We start from the raw sequence: 18,824 nt of genomic DNA on the forward strand, positions 1-18,824 counted from the left end.
TCGTCAGCCTTACAGAAGAAACAAGCTTCCTTCGTTACATTTTGATGCAGGGTTGCAGCGGTTGAAAAGGGCTTATTCGATTTTTTGGACGATGGCTTCGTTTGATCTTTTCGGCTGTCTTTACAGCTTTTCGTTATGTCCATGCTCCTTAATGCAGCCAGATTTTCTCGACTTTCCACTTCGATTTTCAGAAAGGAAATAAGACGTGAAAAGGACGTCACAGTACCTTTTTCAGTTTCGTTCCTACTTTCCGAAGCGTCGTCGGTCGTTGTATCCTCGCTTTCGTCCAAGGAGGTAGTTGTTTCGATGACGCATTGACGGCTGTAGTCGAGAAGGATGTCCGTTGGCAATGCTCGTTGCACGATTGGCGTCAGAAGTGAGCTGTATGAATCCTGCTTTTGGCCCAGTGTCTCCAAGTCCTTGAAATGCGCAGCCAGCGTATCGTACAGGCGGCGAAGCCCGCGTACGTCGTCCAAAGAGCGAACTGGCTGTACATCAATTAGCTTCTTCATATGCTCTTGGATCAGGAGTTCTTCGTTGCCGAAGCGCTTCTTGAGGAGCTCTACAGCGTCACTGTAGCATCGTGCGGTGGGTGGAAGTCCGGCGAGTGCAGCGGCGGCGTCGCCTGCGACCGAAGCCCTCAGGTAGTGGAACTTGTCGACAGATGACAGTTCTTGGTTCTTGTCGACGACTTGTTCGAATACTTCCCAGAAGGGCTGCCAGTCGGGTCGCCGTCCGCTGAATCTTGTGAGCTCCAGCTTTGGTAGTTTGACCCTGATCTTCGAGCTCGTCGTTGTCTGGGCGCCGTTATTCTCGCGCTGAGTCGTTGGTGGATTTCCAGTCGGTGGATTTCCAGTGGAGAGACACTGCTGCAGTTTTGCCAAGACGGTTACGATGCGATCGTTGTATTCGAAAATCTGTTCGTACTCCGTCTCGGCCTGCTCATCATCCAGTGACTCCTCGAACTGACTGTTTGCAGCGTTGAGCTCAGCATGGAGAGACGTTAGTCGAGCGTGCAAGATACTAGCATCGCTCTGCGTTAGCTAGCTGTTCTAGCCGCTTTGCGCAGTACCTTTCGTTTTTTGCAGAGGCGCTCCATCGTTGAACCAGTATCGTTGAGGATCACCGGAAGTACTTCAGAGAACCAGAGGATGAGACGGCTTCATGTAGCAGCGTTGGGTAGACTACTTGTGCGTTGCGATGAAAGGCCACAATAAGGCGAATATCCACGGTTCGTTGTTCAGAATTTCTTCTCTTCACTTCCCGTCCCGGGTTTCGGCACCAAGTGTATGATTTTTGTCGTTAATACGTTGACGTTCGGCGAAGAATAAGCAATCCGGTGAACAAAGAATAACTGAATTTAATACTGGGTAAAAGAGAGCTTACAAAAAGGTTCGATGAGTACAAGGTTCGTTTTGCGACTGACGCTTTCGCTGTAGTCTCGTCGCTCCCCCGGTCTCAGCCGCCAGACACCTTCCCTCTCGCCACTCGAGGGCTCCGGTGTTGAGCGACGCTCTCCAGGGATAGGCGGCTGGCGGGGCGCAGGGGGACGGGGGGTCCCGTCCTCGAAGGGCGCAGACGGTCGTAAATTAGTCCAAATGTTTCCGCAAAAGCGGAGAATCGGTCCTCGAGGTCGACGCACGGAAAACTGTGTTCTACGAAACATAACGTTCACAACACATTCCCGCCCGAAATGGCACTGACATTTCACAGACACACTCACTTCACAAGCTCTATCGGATAGAGCAGTTGAACCGGACGACGCAGGGTTGCTCCTCCGGGAAGTCGCACGGTGCACGACCTAACTAGCCCGTCACGGCCGGGAAAGGTCGCGTCAACGATTGCCATCTTCCAGAGCTGTCTTGGCTGAAGAGATTCTTTAAGCAGCACAAGATCGCCTGCCTGTAGACTCCGGGTGGGGCTCTTTTGGTGAAGCTGTGATGTTTGCAGTTCCCTCAAATACTCGTTCATCCACTGCCGCCAAAATCCGCGAAGGAGTCGAGCTCTGTTCGTGAACATTTGTCGTAGGGTCGCACCACTAATGGCATTCAGTTCGGCATTCGGAACATCTGGCAGTGAGGTGAGCCTCCTGCCGGTGAGAAACGAGGCTGGGCACAGTGGCTGAGGTTCGTTCGCTTCGGTGTGTACGTGCGTGAGTGGACGAGAGTTGAGGATGGCTTCCACCTCTGTGAGCGTTGTGGTAAGGATGTTCAAAATTGAGACAGCTTGTCCCCAGCGTTTTCTTTAACGTTTTCTTGGTCAGGCTGGTGGTCGAAATTTCCAGGTGGTCGAAATTTCCGGAGCCCTTCACTACGGCGTCCCTCATAGCCGAGTCGCTTTGGGACGTTAAACCCTACAAACCAAACCTAACTACACGACACGATGACTTATTCATCAAATCGCAAGAAAGGCAAACCACAGCACGTTTCGCAAAGTTCGGGTCTCAGGGAAAACGAAAAGGTAATAATAATGAAAGAACTTTGCTTCGGGAAGTTGCGAGTTCAGAGAAGCCTTGACTCGTCTTTGCCGCGTGGAATAGCGGGCTTTTCCGTTACCTTCACGCGTTCGCGGCGGCGCTGATGGATGAGGCAGTCACGACATCAAACCGCTGGGTGCCGACAGCGTGTCGTTCTCAAAAACGAAAAGTGTCACGCACAGAATGCGCAGTATACGCGCGGTCTGCGACGTGTTTCCTTCTCTTAGCCCCATTGCAGTGAAAAATTAATCGTCGCAAGTCCCACATCGAAAGTTGTGAAAGAAACTTTAGCAACTGCGATTACCATGTTTTCGTAGCATTAAGTAGAACGGGCAAAATATACAACCTCGTCTCCAGCACCTAATATATTATTCTGATAACTTTGGATTAATTAAATTAAAGCTCATGAAACAAGAAGTGTCTCATTTAGCTTCCCTTTTCCATCCGCAGAAAGCATTCAGGTCTTTATCGTGGGAGCGCCCGTCTCTCATACCACACTCTGCGAGATGTGTTGTGTTGTGTCGTGTTGTGTTGTGGTGTTTAGTGGCGCATAAGCATTTAAGGCTATCATGCGCCAAACTCAAGGTATAAACAAATTTTTTCCTGCGGAATTTTATAAAAATGTGAGTATGCAAGGTTCTTTTCTGAAGAAGTTAGCGCAAAAAGGAACAAGGGACAGAAGAAAAGGAATGTCTTATGTGCCTTTTCTTTCTGTCCCTTGTCCGTTTTTTGCTCTAACTTCTTCAGAAAATGCATCACCAACTAGCCCGGCAGCTTGCTCTCCTGAATGCGAGATTAGTTTCGCAATTAAAATAACGACACGGCACGGAAGTTAGAGTATATAAAGCTCAATTTTGTATTTCAGCGTTGTTAATACCAAACGATGACAACGGAAATGCTGCACAAAGATCTTTTTCCTTTTTTCATTCCATCAGAAAAGTGAGGTTTCCTAACGCCTCATAAGTACGCTTCGGCTACAGAGTTAACACACTCATTAAAAAGATTGCTTTCTTTTTCGTCGCAGAGACAGGTTTACAAGTTTTGAGTAACGGAACAATTTCGTGAAGCCATTTGTAGATACAGTAAGACTCGGTTTAGCGAAGTGAAGAGCAGCCACGAATTATTTCGCTGAATCGACAAATTGCTAAAATCGAAGAAGACATTTTTCCGCCCTTTCAAATCTAAAGTTGCAACGTATAGCGGCCACCAAAAATTTCGCAGCATCGCATTTGCCGACAGCCCGCGCCTGCGCGTGTGAAAAGTCCGTGAAAGCTGCCCAAATCGCTTTCGTGCGAGAGCGCCATCTTGTAAAACGGACTGGAAGTCAAGGCGTGAAGCGCGCCAATTGCTGAGTCTTTTGTTCCATGCAGCGGCGCAGCTTGGAGCCCCAGCAAAAACAAAAAAACAGGGCCGTGAATTGGGCGATTATATGTAACGGCTGGAACGCTTCCAACAAGCTGCGAGGCAGCGTGGGAAAAATAAGTGGGAAAAATAAGTGGGAAACTGTTTTTTTACTCATTTATTGTAGGAAAACCTGCGTTGAATAGGGTTTAGTGGCCGTTTGCTTCGTTATTTCGGGTTACTGAGAACATTGAACCCTATGCACACTTGCCGGGGAATCAAAATTTGTTCGTTAGATCGGGAACTTGGTAAGGTTGGGTTTTGTTGCATCGAGTTTTAGCTGTAAAGTTGCGCATAAGCATCCAATTCGTCGTTTTTGGCACCTAGAATTTTGTCATCAGTATAGTCGTGGTTCAATGCCCAGCACTTGTTCCTTTCTTCTGGTGAACATTGAACAACGTCACAAAAATAAAATTGGTTATCAGGAAATGAAAGGCGCGGTAAATGTCTCAATTCTCGGTGGACACCTCAACCGCGCCGTGAGGGAAGTGGTGCAGCTGGGAGTGAAAGAAGGGAGAAAGACGCGCCGTAGTGCAGGAGCTCCGTAATAATTTCAGCCACCGGGGTTTTTTTTAGCGTGCACTGACATCGAATAGCACACTGTAGTGTTTTTGCGTTTCGACTCCATCGAAATACTGTCGCCGTGGTCGGTAATTATTACACTCCGGGACCTTGTACAAAGCAGCCGCGAACACTATATTACCACTCCGCCACAGAAATTTGCTTTTATTTTTTACATTAGGCACAAACATAACAACATAACTTTAGAATCATAAAAGTGAACCGGTTTGTTCCCGGGTAAGTTTATATCTCTAAAAAACGGTTGAGATTAGTTACTCTCACAAGTGTAAGTGTTGGAAAGTAGAGATTTGTTGAATGGGATGGGAAAAACTTTGCTTGTATTCTCATTATAATTATTCCGGCTACAGAGAACCACAGAAATGGGTACGGATTAGAGGTGCGACGGGAAGGTGCAGAAACGACGTTAGTGCAATGTGTCAATGTGCCATTATTTAATATGCTCGCTGGGATTAGCCCAGGATATTCCACGATATTCCTCCTCACTCTAACGCACCGCAATCTGTGCGCCACGCAGCAACCACGCAGCCATCACGCACCGACGTTAAGCCATGTGAGAAAAAGTCCTCGCTGTTCAAACTGTGGGTGGCGCGACTTTCTCAGCTCCTTGCAATAAATGCCCGAGCAATAAATGCGCTGGCTCCGTGTTAATAATCCTGAGCCTGAGCCGATTCTGTAAACAGCTGCGCACTTAACTTGTGCCTGTCCCTGATGATTGAGCGGAGAATCTTCACTCTACCGGTTCCAATATCTTTGAACATGTCGGGTAACTCCCAATAAGGATGTCAAAGAAATCACTCTTTTCTCGGGACTTGATGTTTTATAAGGATAGTTGGGCGTAGAAATTTATGAAGGTTCAAAGGTGTTTTTGCTGTCATTAAGTAGAGTCCAGAGGGGCCTGGTTATCATCGCCTGCAGAGCCTGTCTCAAGTATGAGAAAGAGGGGGATGGCACATCTATTCGTGTCGCAATTGTTCACCCCGGAGGCAGGTGGAAGTCATTGGAGATTTTTCTTGAGAACATTTTTTTTTTCTTTCCGTACCTTTGTGCAGTGTCTTTTCACGTCTCCGTCTGGAGACGTCTGACTTTTCGGAGCAGCGCACTAACCGCGTTCAGTGCCCAACTGACCAATGGCTCGCGTACTTCGCAGGTCCACCGTCGAGGGCCGCTTTCGTCGCTGAGTGCGCTCTGCCGGGCCATGCCCCACTCGGACCGGCGGTCGCAGTCGCTGACGCCACAGATGGCGGCGTGCGCCGTTGCCCGCAAGGCCGGCTCCGGGGCCGTCGCGGAAGGAGGCGATGACAGCGCCACACCACGGAGTCCCGAATCCATCGCCGCGGGAGACGACGAGACCTTCTGGGTGCGCGGCCTGAAGCTGCCGCGCGAGTTCAGCCGCTCCCTCGTCGAGTCGGCGATGGACTACGAGCCGCGAGACGACGACGTCTTCGTCGTGTCCTACTCCAAGTGCGGCGCCGCGTTCGTCCAGCACATCGTGCACCTCATCTTCAACAAGGTGCGGATGGGGTCGCCGTCCACGCGTGCTGTGTGACACTCGACGCGATAAACACACAATGGCAGCCCTTGTGGAGACGTGGCTTCTAAAAAAATTGGCAGTGGTTTAGCTCCGATTAAACCTGAAGGATTGCGAAAGCAACGAGGAGAGAGCGAGGTGATGGAGAGCGCGCGGCAGCGGCGGCTGTCCCGGCACGCTAGCTATGCGTATCTACTGCGCATGCGCAACTGGCGAGCGCGGCGGCGGCACCTCTGAGTCACCCGGGCAGCGACGGCGGCAGCGCGCCAGCTGTGCGCCGTGTGACGCCACTGCTCCTTGCACATGCGCAGTATGGCCTTTCGTCACCTCCGCGCAATGGCTCGGCGACTCGCGTATTGTTGCTTTCGCAACAAAAATTTCTGCTCTTGAACCACAGTTCCAATTTTTGAGTGGCATTCGAAGCGGCCATATTTGGCTGCTTGTGGTTATGCCAGCAAGGAGAAATCGGTCAGTAAACACAGAAAGCATGGTAGTCGATGTTGATGCACTTTACACTAACAGCACTGAACACATTTTTCCTCCACCGACGAAGGCGAGAAGGAAAGAAAGGAAGAACACCGATGCCGGTGCCGTCCCATTCTTGCCTTCTCGTACTTGTTCCTAAAGGAAGGCTGCGTGTTTGGTGCTCTTACTGCAGTTTCGGGAAATTGTACTGCAGGTCCTCTGCTGCCTTATCTTGTCTGTCTCCTTTTATATTCATGCGTCGCCGAGAGTGGCACCTTAGCAGAAAATTTACACGCGAGCTCCTTGGCTCATTGGGATCGTGGTGATCTGTAATAGCGACAATCTTTATTTATGCTAAACCCGTGGATGACAAGGCCATCACGCAAGCACTCTGGCCGCAGCGCTTGAATGTACGAAGCGCGCTCTCAGCGGACAGGCAATGCGATTAGGTCTATAGTCGGATGCAAGTTAAGTCTGCAGTGAAGCTCTGCCCACATTCAGCCTCCGCGCACAGAATTCCTCCACGACGAAAAAGTAGTCCGCTGCTTAAACGCTTCTTGATACCATAATAAAAAGCTTATCACAAAAAAAAATTATGAGCTCTATAATTTTGATACGTGGATTGTTTGATATAATCAAACGTTAAAAAGCTGATTTCATTTGCTGTTGCGATTGACCAGCGGAGTAATACAGGTCGCCGCGGACGACGGCCCAGTGTTAGCAACTGCTGCCTTTTTCTTATTATAAGATCGCGCGGTCAGGATAATTTTGTCCTTGACTGCACATCGAGCATCTATGCAGTTTGTGGACGACACTCACGCTGTCCTGTCTTGCATTGTAGGCTGCCAAGCACAAAAATGCACTCCTAACTTTTGTGCGTTGTATATGACTCAAGATGCAAGCAAAAGTACACGTGATATGGCATATGCTTACCCAGTAGCAGATGCTCTGTAATGTCACAGCGTTTGTATTTTGACTTGCAAGCTTTCCTGTTTTACATATTGGTTTATTCGTTGATTCTGATATGTATCCTAGCATTGAGGTAAGTCCATGAGGGGTAGTAATGCAATCGGCCAGCTCACAAGGAGGAGTACATAAATGAACTGATTTTCTACAGACGTCAGCGGCTGGGACCAGGGTCATGGCAGCACGGTCGGCAAGGCCATTCCGGTCTCGGGCATTATGCGTAAAGAAAACATTGTTGAAAGGAATTCGTCTGGACGCGAACGTCGTACACGGGACAGCTAGTGCAAGAAGACTGCGATGTACACCCGGCCAAATCTTTAACTGGCTTGGGTGTTGCATCGCTAAATGTACTATGGGGGACAAAAATTGTATACTCCACGCGGCGGGAGCCGGAGCAACGGAAAACTGCGTTGCAACGCCATCTACAGGAGCCATCTCGGACCCACATAGCCAATCCGTGACCTTTATTATCAACAGGCATGCTGCTCGGTTCGTTTCAATGTTGCAAAAATGCGCTGCTTCCACGACAAGTTAAGGCCGATTCACACGACGGACCGTTCGCCCGCGGCCCGCGCACTACGTGTGCATACGTCAGCACTTTGAGGGGCGCGCTGTCGGCCGCCATCCATCCAGCCATCCAGCGCGCCCCTCAAAGTGCTGACGCATGCACACGTAGTGCGCGGGCCGCGGGCGAACGGTCCGTCGTGTGAATCGGCCTTTAGCCACACGCACGCGGGCATTGGATCGCATCATGACGGTGCGAGCGCCCGCTATCAAGCCGTATCTCGAACGCGCGTTGAAAAAAAGAAGACACAAAATGTAAAGAGGGCCACCAGATTGCTACTGCTGCGGCACCGCTCGGCAGTTTGGCGAGCAAAAGTACGAAACATTGAAACGAGTCAAGCGACATGCTTGCTGAAAATAAAGGTCACAAATTGGCTGTCTGGGTCCGAGATTGTCGCCTGCAGATGGCGTTGAAACGCAGTTTTTCGTAGAGTTCCTGTATACCTTTGGTAGCATATACAGTAACTCTAGTTTTTCGTTGCTCCGGCTCCGGTTGCGTGGAGTATACCACTTTTGTCCCCGATAGTACCTCGTAAATGGTTCTTTTCAGCTACACCGCTAGCATATTCATGCTGTAATTTGACGCGTGAGATGGCATTTTGTGGTTCCTTTTTGTTCGTATAATGTTTGAGTCGAGTACTTGCGTGTTTAGATCAAAGTTATCAGAAATATTCATTGTCTGTCACTACGAAGAGCCCAAACAAGCGGAATACGCAGCAATGGTTCTGGTGGAGTATTTGCGCTTACTACGGGTAAACGACTTGTCCGCCATGAAAGAAGTGATAGTTTACCCAGAGGAGGAGGCCATATGGACCAGAACTAATGCTGCGTATGCCGCTTGTTTCGGCTCTTCGTACTACGAGTACTACGAGTGTACTTTGCTTTCCCGTTTAGCACTGCGTAGCCCAAAGTGTCACTCGGGATGCCGAAGCGCACTCCCCGTAAGTGCACTTAACTTGCCCGCTTGACAGGGGTATAAGTCAAACTAACAGCGTGGCATGCAGCGATGGAAACAGGACAGACTTCTAACGCAGTTTGTTGACATTCGAGCTGATATGAAACAGACCCCGAAACAAACTTTGTTTACGGAGCAATGTCTCTCTTATGCTTTCTCTATCCTCTCCACATTGCTGGCTCGCCGGATGCTAGATGCAGGCCCGGAATAGAAAGGGCAATGTACTGCCACTTCTTTTTTTTTTACCTTGATACGAACGTGAACGGGCTCTTCTATCCCCGCGTGTAAAGAAAGAGACGAAAGTGGCAAGAATCATGAAGGATGTGGAGCTGAAATTAACGTAGAGGAAGTGGTGGAAAATCAGATGGAAGGGTGAGCCCAAGAAAGTTCGCACGTATAGAATGGGCACATTGTGCGCAGAGGCATGCAGTGGTTGCCCAAAAGCTTTCGAAGATCTCATTGCGTACCAGCACGTTAAATTTGAATTTGGACAACTAAGACAATAGCCGCTCTCCAGGATCGTTCATGCGGCAATCTATTGCTGCCTGGAAGCATTCAGTGGGGCTCTAGTAAGGGGCCGTTCGCTCTGCCGTTGAACATCATAATCAAAGATACCAGATGACAACGATGGTGTGCAGTCTGTCATCCCGATCTTTGTTGGCACAATGCATAATGCGAAAGCATGTGATGACTCATCGACATGAAAACCCCGCGTTTGCCAAAAAAATGGCGGCGTTACAAAACAGCGATTGGTCGAAACGATGTGACATCATCTAAGGCGGGAAAATACGGACTGTTAACCAGTAAAAGTCAGTACTAGTACTCACAACTGCACCAACTACAGAGAAATAGCATAGAATTATAATGGACTTAGAATAAAAGTGAGATATAATTAAATGAAATTCGAATATGATTGCATTAGAGTTGCAGTGCTTTCTCATTACTCGCACGTAAGTTCCTTAAGGGCCCCGGTAATTTTTGTCATGCTTTCTTTTCCTTTTTTAATACTCAGTAAGCATCCCTCCATCATACTTTTGATTAATCGTTGTACTTTTCCTCCATTTCTTTTCCCGTCCTTGCTTATGAAATCAAGTCTATCGGTGGTGATGCACTTCTCGTGTTCGTATATGCTACTTTCAAGGGGCGCAACAAGGAACAAAGATTTCCTCGCGTTGCATTTAACCCTGTTGCGCCGATGTTTAGTTGCGGCATGAGGTAGTCATTCTGGTCATTCACGCCCGCGACCACATCGGGTCCTGCAGGGTCATCCGACGGGCGACTACGTCAAGTGGTCCAAGGCGACTCCTCACCTGGAGTTGGTGGGCGCCGAGGCCGTGCGCCGCATGCCGCGACCCAACGCCATCAAGTCACACCTGCCCGTCCAGCTGATGCCCTGGTCCGAGCGAGCAAAGTACATCTACGTAGCGCGAAACCCGAAGGACTGCTTCGTCTCCATCTTCCTTAACCGGCAGCTCTTCCTCAAACAGAAGTCCATGGACGCCGCGTTCCAGGTACGGGCCGACGCACATTGTCACGTCGCTTTCATCCAACACGCTCCCAAACACGTTTCCAGGCATTTGATCCTAGTGCGAAGTAGTGACAGTTAGGAACAGCTGCGCTACAATGCACAGATGTCTGTGCACAAAGCATTTATCTGCTCTTGGATGGCCTTGTCTACCCACCTCCAGGAGATTGGACTTGTTCCCTAACTTTAGAGCTTTACCAAATTCTCATTTGTAGCACTCTCACCCGAATTCAGAGACTGCATCATTTTATTCTAATTATTTTTGTAATGAGTTACCAGTACAGTTCTATATCGGCAAAAGCCCGTTGTCTGTGTTTCCATGTGAAGCCTTCACCTCCTGGGCGCCCTTCCGGTCCGACAGGTGGAGCATCCGCCAAAAAATGCATCGCCAACTTGTTCCACCTACCACTTGTCCACCTAAATCTACCTCCAGAAGGCGCCTAACCAACCTCCACCCTCAAAAAGCCTTCACCCAACAAAATGCCACGGCGAAAGCATACTCAAAAACACGATAGGAAGGCGATCAATGTAAAAGTGAAATCTAGCTGTAACCAATACTGCTAACGCAGATTTGTCACACCACATCTTACGATCGCCTGTGCATATCTTACTTTACTATTTTCTGCACCCTTCTTTTTACTCGCGCCTTTCTCTCCCAACTCTCCAACACAGCGTACTCAACGCCAACTATATATCCTCTTTCATTAAAGAGCTTCTCTCATTCTCTTTCCTCTCGGGTCGCCTCGTCAGTTGCCTTCTTGTTCTGCGCGTTATTTTCGCGGCTTTTTCTTCCGCCAGCCGCCCCGCTTCGGTGCGATGGTCATCTTCGCATGAAATGGAAAGGGCATAGCTGTAGCACAAAGTTGTACTGTGAGTAAGCTCTCTGAACAGGAACAGTATATGTTTGTAGTACCACCGCAGCACGAAGACACTTTTCTGTATAAAGAAAAATTCCCAAAACCTCGCGTCAGTCCTGCTTCCTCGTATGAACCATTGGCACAGTTGTGAGTTTCAGAAGTTGGAAGTAGCATGCAAGTTGCGAGTCAGTGTGATTCTGTGTGCAACGACTGCAGTGCACATTGCCCTGCCGCTAGAGTAGTCAACTTTGTGACTGGCAAGAAGTTGAAACAGCGTCAAAACTGGCTGCCTATTTTTTGGCTCAGACAGCCTGAAGGCGGCTTGCAGATATGAGAGACCTAGCTCTTGGCAGACATGCGAGTAAACCTGGTGATGTGCGTGTGAGGCAACCAGACAGAGTAGCCGAGTTTGTAATGGCTAACGCGAGTCTTTGCTGTATTAAAGGGCAACTGCAGCACTTTTTTTAGAATTTCGCGGTATTCAAGGATTCAAGCCTATATCGACTGTAGGTAAAGCATGCCAAGTGTTTTTGCACTAGCATTTAAAATAGTGACTTAATCGACGACTGAATGTTGCGCTTCTCCTCAATGCACCGGAGGAGTGCAGGGAAATTCAGCGTGACGTCACGGAAGGTATGATTTCAAATTACCGCTCTCGGTAGCCACACCCTGCCCTGACTCGTTAAACGCTGGCAAACAACTCTCGGCAGGGTTTGCCTTCGGTGGCGTTGTTTTTTTTTCTTCAAAGCAGGCGTTTGCGCGTTGAAATATGCCGATACCTTCGATGACGTCATCATGCACCCCCCACTTGGCGTTGTGCACTGAGTTGAAGCTTGAAGGGCGTCCTGATTTTAATCGGTGATTACTTCACTATTTCAAGTGCCCGCCCAGAAAGACCTCGCATGCTTTACCTGTAAGTTTCACTCATTCGACCCTCTTAAGCTCGTTGATTTCGAAAACCTATGCAGTTTCCCTTCAAGCTCGCTGTTTTCTCATTCGTCACCTTCACACCCAGTGTCCTCCCCGCATTTCCCTCTCCTCCTAATCCACGACGCAGGAATTCGTGAGCGGCGACATGATCTGGGGCGACTACTTCGACCACGTGTGCGGCTGGTACGCGCGCCGGGACGAGCCCAACGTGCTCTTCCTCCTCTACGAGGACATCAAGCGGGCGCCGCACGAGGTGATCGAGAAGCTGGCCCAGTTCCTGGGCGACGAGTGGCTCGAGTCCGTGGCGCTGGACGAGAGTGCGCTCGACATGATCGTCCACCACAGCTCGTACGACTTCATGAAGGAGCACGCCACGCGCACCGTGCGACGCTTCCAGGAGGAGGACGACGAAAAGGAAGAAGACGAAGACGACGTGGTTGTGGAGGCGCCCGCCATGCGCACGCGGACATTCGCACGCCGCGGGACGGTGGGCGACTGGCGTTCCACGCTCAACGCAACCCAGGAACGCCAACTGGAGCGCCTCCTCAGAGACCGCTCCAAGGACACGGGCCTCTGGAAACTCTGGCTCGACCTGGACGAAGAAGACGACAGCGACTTCTGATGGTCCCGCTGGACAGGCCATCCTGGTAAAGGCCATCGTCTGGAGAGTTGAGGCGTCGCGACTATCCTTGAGGACACCTGCAAGGCCCGTGCACATATCCCTCTCGGAAGACCCGTGTAGTAGTTGTACTCAGCGCCCTCAAAAGTGTCGCTCGTGTCGGCGTGTTTTTCCGCGGTCTGGACAGATAGCGCTTCCAGCATTCTTGTATTACAGCGCTTCTCATTCGCGTAGGATTCTCGTCTCGATCAACATCTCAGTCCATGTCTGAAAGAAGCTGGGTAGCGGCATCAAATATTTGCGCGTCTGACTTCGTAGTAATCCTAGATGTTGCCGCTGTCAAGCTGAGTAAGGGACTACCCTTCGTACCCCTTCATACAAGATCGTGAGAGCTTATGCCCTCGCTCTGGTTCTGAGCATCAAGTATGCAGTCTGTGAAACAAGAATTTGAAGCTCTCTTAGCCCTTACTCCGAGTCATGTTCTTACGAGTGAGTGCATCACGCACTGTCCTTACCCGGTCTGAGAGTAAGAAAGCAAATGTGTTAGAGTGTCACTGACTTTAGCCAGTGCTTCCCCCATGTGAAGACGTGCCAAGACGTGCCGGCTGGCAGGCTGGCATGTCGTAGCGGGACTGTTCACTACGGTGCAACGTGAAGCTCAGTGCGGGGCTTCGAAGAACTGTACAGTCGAGTGAAGCAGAACTAGTATGCGCGCCCTAGTTTGAAGTGCCATTTCGAATAAAACACAAGAAATGAAAAGAACACACATGTCATTCCTGACAGCGACTCGCTGTGATCAATTATTAGCGCTGTGTTCATCACCCACGTCATGTTCTGAGCTGTCATTTGAAACTACAAAATTATTGAGTTACTCGCAACTCTGCAAAACACGTGCTTTGTGTGGACAACCAGGCGTACCGTATATATAGAAGGCTCTCGCAGCTACTGGTGCTTTTTCAATTATTGCGTCGCTAGATGACGACGGTTTGGTTTGGTTTGGTTTGGTTTATGGGGTTTAACGTCCCAAAGCGACTAAGGCTATGAGAGACGCCGTAGTGGAGGGCTTCGGAAATTTCGACCACCTGGGGTTCTTTAACGTGCACTGACCTCGCACAGTGCACGGGCCTCGAATTTCTCCTCCAAAGAAATTCAGCCGCCGCGGCCGGGATCGAACCCGCGTCTTTCGGGCCAGCAGCCGAGCACCATAGCCACTGAGCCACCGCGGCGGCTGAAAGGGCAAGAGTCCTCGCCTTTAATACATTTGGACCACTGGCGATACAGGGTGTAAATATATAATTTGGGCGCCGCCTATGTAGTCTATTCCATCTCCGCTGCGCGCAGTTACACACTGCCTCCGGCGTCAGCCCAGATGGCTCGCCATAGACCACAGCAAAGTAGCACTGCAGAACGTCCATATGCACGACCAGTATTCACGTTGGCGAGGTATGAGTTTTACAGCGGTCTTGCTCGTGCACCCCGTGCAAGAACTAGTCCGCTTGCTGTATACCCTGAAAAGCTCAAGAAGGGGTCCGGCTATCCGGCCGTCATTCATGAGAATTCGCCACGTCGAGACAGATGCCCAGCTTATACTTTACAAGGTTCACACGGTTCGCAAAGGTGCACGGACTAGGCGACACGAAGGTCCAGGTATATCCTCAACTGTGGTGTTCTGCTGTTCCAAAAGCTGGCAAAATATCATGGCAACTGTTTGTGCGAGTTTGTTTCCCGTGACAGAACTTGTAGGGCTCGAAACACGAAGACAGAATCAAGTGGGTAACGCTTATGCGATATGCTGATAGCGCATGTGGTGTCCACTTCGTTCCGTCCTCGCACTTCAAGTGCTGCAAGTTTCGTCACGGCTAAGTATTACCGCTCACTGGATGTCACAGCGGCCGTGTTTCGCTATGCGCGGAGCGCGTCACCGGCATCACACAAATTTGTGTCTTCCCATGCTGGACAACGTTGATCCGAGGTGCCAGCCCGCAGAAAAACGTGAATTCCACCCAGGACGAAGAAGAAGAGGAACCGCCACCTGAGACAGGACAGGAAGCACTCATGGCCAATGACTAGCGGACTGCAGTCTGAGCATGCGGCTCTTCGTGCCTCTGGGCGCAGAGAAACAGCACTACGCGAGTGTCAAAAACAAATACACAAGGATGCTTTCTATGCTCAGAAAACTATTCGGCGCTGAATTTTCCCAAACTAGTTTTAAGATCCTTTAGTTTTAAGATGGGCTTGGGCAGGGCATGTAATGCGAAGGCAAGATAACCGCTGGTCCTTAAGGGTAACGGAGTGGATTCCAAGAGAAAGCAAACGTAGCAGGTGGCGGGAGAAAGTTAGGTGGGCGGATGAGATTAAGAAGTTTGCGGGGATACAGTGGCCGCAACTGGCAAAGGACAGGGCTGATTGCAGAGACATGGGAGAGGCCTTTGCCCTGCAGTGGGTGTAGTCAGGCTGATGATGATGATGATGATGATGAACTCGGAGCGCAGAGTATCAGGCCACAGCCGCACAGGGCACCCATATTCTTTGACCGATGTGCTGAGTTGAGCCAGCTGGTTCGCTAGGGCTTGACTGACTATAGCGTAGGAGGCAGCGACGGTGGGCATATAATAGAAGTGCTAACAACTGTTTCATTTTCTGTTTCAGACTTCCTGTATCATCCAAATTTTGGGGGTGTCCTACCCAGGTTGGTTCAGAACGTGGGTCAACTCAATTTTCAAATTTTTGGGGGTGGGCCACCAAACGTCGGGAAGGGCCAACCCCATTTTTGGAGGTAAATTTGAAATTGGTTTTTGAGAAAAGGATATCAGCAGTAACTGTCTCACATATTTCGGCGGACTCCTAAACCGCGCCTTAAGGGAAGGGATAAAGGAGGGAGTGAAAGAAGGAAGAAAGGAAGAGGTGCCGCGTAGTGGAGGTCTCCGGAATAATTTCGACCACCTGGGAATCTTCAACGTGCGCTGACATCGCACAGCACACGGACACCTTTTTCGCTTCACCTCCATAGAAACGCGGCCGCCGCAGTTGGGTTCGAACCCCGGTACTCCGACTCAGTACACGAGTGCCTTAACCACTGAGCCATCGCGGCGGGTTTTGGAGTTGGTCCTGTTCCTTGAGACAAGTAAAGCCTGTCTTCCACCCGAGCGCACCTTGATTCACCTGCAGTCAAATTCGGCAAAGGTCATTCCAAAGTCAAATTTTCGGTGCCCTAACCATATATGGGACATGCTTCATGTACCATACCATGTGTTGCCATCCTTACCCTGCAAGGTCATCCCCAACCAAACTGAGATTTTCTTGGTGTCTCGCACGTCCTTAAACCGACCAAGGTCATTGCAAGGTCGAATTTAGGATAGTCCTAACCATGTTTGGGACATCCCTCATGTTCCTACCATGTGTTTCCACCTGACGCTGCAGGGTGATCCCCAAAATTGAGCTTTCCTTTGTCCATCGCCATGCGCACCTATTCCCTTACTGAGTCTGCCTGAGGCTTGATTTTCTTCGCGCGGTAGACATTGTCGAAATAGCTGGGGTTAGGCTAAAAAGGCTTCCGCACTAAAAATTCTGAGATAAATCCTGCAAATGCTTCGCATTTAAACTTCTCATGCAGAACCGAAAACAAGAAGCGTAATGAAAATTAAAGCCAGCAAGACGGCAGCACAGATGGGACCCCAAAGAGCGCCGTCATCTGGTGCCATCTGGAGTTGGAGCGATCGTGGCCACGTGACTATAGCTCAACTCAGTGAAGCCGAATGGCAATAAATTACCGCGAGAGTGCACCATGGTCGCCATCTTTGTCCTCATCTTACATTGGCCCACTGCGGGGCAAAGGCTTCTGTCGTTGCTCATGAGCCACCACTGTATTGCGTACAACGGGCCCAACCTTTCCAAAGGTCGCTCCTTTAATTGGTTCGCGAGGCTTAGCGGTGGTAAGGGAGCTGGGGCAGAGTTAAGCGTGACCCATTATAGAGGGCTCGCTATCTTTTAGTAGCGGTGTGCGAATGAGTAACGTCGCGTGGAAATACTTGTCTCAAAGGAGTGGCGACACCAAATTTTTGGTAATGTGTATTTGCTCTGGAATTGATGTGCACGAGATTAGTTAACATGGATAACCACGTGGAATTCATCAGCGCTTAATAAATAATTTGTCGATTCCGGCCGCGGCGGTTGAATTTCTTTGGAGGAGAAATTCTAGAGGCCCGTGTACTGTGCGATGTCAGTGCACGTTAAAGAACCCCAGGTGGTCGAAATTTCGGGAGCCCTCCACTACGGCGTCTCTCATAGCCTTAGTCGCTTTGGGACGTTAAACCCCATAAACCAAACCAAACCAATAAATAATTTGGAATTGAATTTTGCTTTCCTCGGTAATTTCACTTTCCTTTTCGGTCGCCAGACGATGCTTGCAACGTGTATAGGCAGTATACGATCAAGTGAAGCATAAAGAAACTGGTACATAACCGCTGCTCGTTTTTATTCATCCAACCTCTGACACTTAAGTGCTCCAGAAGCGCAATGGCACTAAATGAGCCAAGACTATTATACTGCAGTTTTTGCACGCATCGCGTGATCTGGGTCGCAGCCGTTTTTAGAACGTTGAAACCGATACTGCACGGAAGAAGGAATTCCATTACAAGTTAGGTACTGAGCGTACGTGAGTTTCAGGCGGTGATTCAATGTTTACTAATGTCTTACGCACCATTTAAAAGCAAAAAATACGGTATGAAAAATGTTGGCGTCTTTAAGCCCCTCTTTAAGCACCTTTAACACCCTCGCATACCCTGCACAAGGTGCCGTAAATTCGAAGTCACCAATTCTGCACGCGTCGCATTGCAGTGGGTGGTGTCTGCGGGTTACTGGAGTCGTCGCTTTGCCGTCGCTCCTTCAGGAACGCGATGGTAATTTCCCACGGCATAGCTGGCTTGGGCCTTGTTGATGAGGCTTAGCCTCCACGAGACTGTCCGCATGATAAAAGTCTTGGGGTGAGTGCAACACCAGGGTTCTGAAAGCGGAAGAAGTGTAGAGTGGCTTGACGCGACAAAAGCAGAAGTCTTTGTTGACTTCAGAAGCAATAGCCGTTAGAGTGAGTGAGTGAGTAGAAACTTTATTGATTTCTAAGATTTAGCCTGCGGTGGAGGTCTTCTTCAAGTCTTCTCTTCAAGTCTTGAGGTTGCCTACTTAGCCTTGGGTGGTCCCCTAGTCCAGGGCTCCACTGAGTCTGGCCACCTCGCTTGCGTGTGCTATGAGTGCCCTTTGGGCCTCTAGCTCGCAGCTGGTGAGCCGGCTCTCCCATTGCTCCGCACTTGGTGTGTCGTGTTTGTGGAACGATATGTTTCTGTCGCATTCCCATGTTATGTGGTATAGTGTTGGCCTCGCTTCGCACCAAGGGCATGTGGCGCGGTATTGTGTCGGGAACATCTTGCTTAGTATATATAAGTTGGGGAAGGAGCCTGTCTGTAGCTTCCGCCATTTTGCGGCTTCTTCCTTGCTTAGTTATTTGTGTGGTGGGGGGTATTTGTATCTTAGCCCCCTGTATAAACTTAGTGTTTCAGAGTACCCAGCCCCTAGGCTAGTCCAGAGCTCCTCCGGGGCTTGTGACCCCCCAGCTCGGATAGTAAGCCCTCGAGCTAGTTCGTCCGCCCTTTCGTTGCCCCAGACCCCCGCGTGGCCTGGTATCCAAATTATGTTATGCTTCTCTCTCCTCCCCGAGGGTGTCCCCTCGCTGAGGATCCTGAGTGTCGTTTTGCCTACCCTTCCTTTTGTGTAGTTTCGACACGCTTCTTGTGAGTCTGTTAAGATATTCAAGGGTCTCCCCTTTCTATCCCCCTCCCTCATTGCTAGGGCTATCGCTATCTCCTCCGCCTCTGCTACATTTGATGCCCTGGCCGTGAGGCTCGTTATGTGTTCTCCCTGGTGGTTGACGACTACCGCCACCATTTTATTTCCTCGTTCACCA

At 49.9% G+C, this 18,824-nt stretch overlaps 2 protein-coding genes across 3 annotated transcripts in view; both read left to right on the forward strand.

Annotated features, from left to right (window-relative positions):
* The window catches only part of LOC149360690 (sulfotransferase 1C2-like), a 77,473-nt gene extending 63,822 nt beyond the window's left edge, over positions 1–13,651 (forward strand). For both annotated transcript variants that reach the window (XM_089572455.1, XM_089572454.1), the window contains exons 2-4: positions 5,607–5,969; positions 10,200–10,448; positions 12,377–13,651. In XM_089572455.1, coding sequence (XP_089428581.1) covers positions 5,655–5,969; positions 10,200–10,448; positions 12,377–12,871 — 1,059 coding nt within the window. In that variant the 5' untranslated portion in view covers positions 5,607–5,654 and the 3' untranslated portion in view covers positions 12,872–13,651. The remainder of the gene's footprint in view (positions 1–5,606; positions 5,970–10,199; positions 10,449–12,376) is intronic.
* LOC149360691 (sulfotransferase 1C2-like) overlaps positions 1–18,824 on the forward strand; it is a 126,867-nt gene that overhangs the window by 29,650 nt on the left and 78,393 nt on the right. The window lies entirely within an intron of this gene.

Source organism: Amblyomma mixtum, chromosome 2 (genome assembly GCF_055824585.1).
Source record: "Amblyomma mixtum isolate Tamu chromosome 2, ASM5582458v1, whole genome shotgun sequence".
Classification (NCBI taxonomy): domain Eukaryota; kingdom Metazoa; phylum Arthropoda; class Arachnida; order Ixodida; family Ixodidae; genus Amblyomma; species Amblyomma mixtum.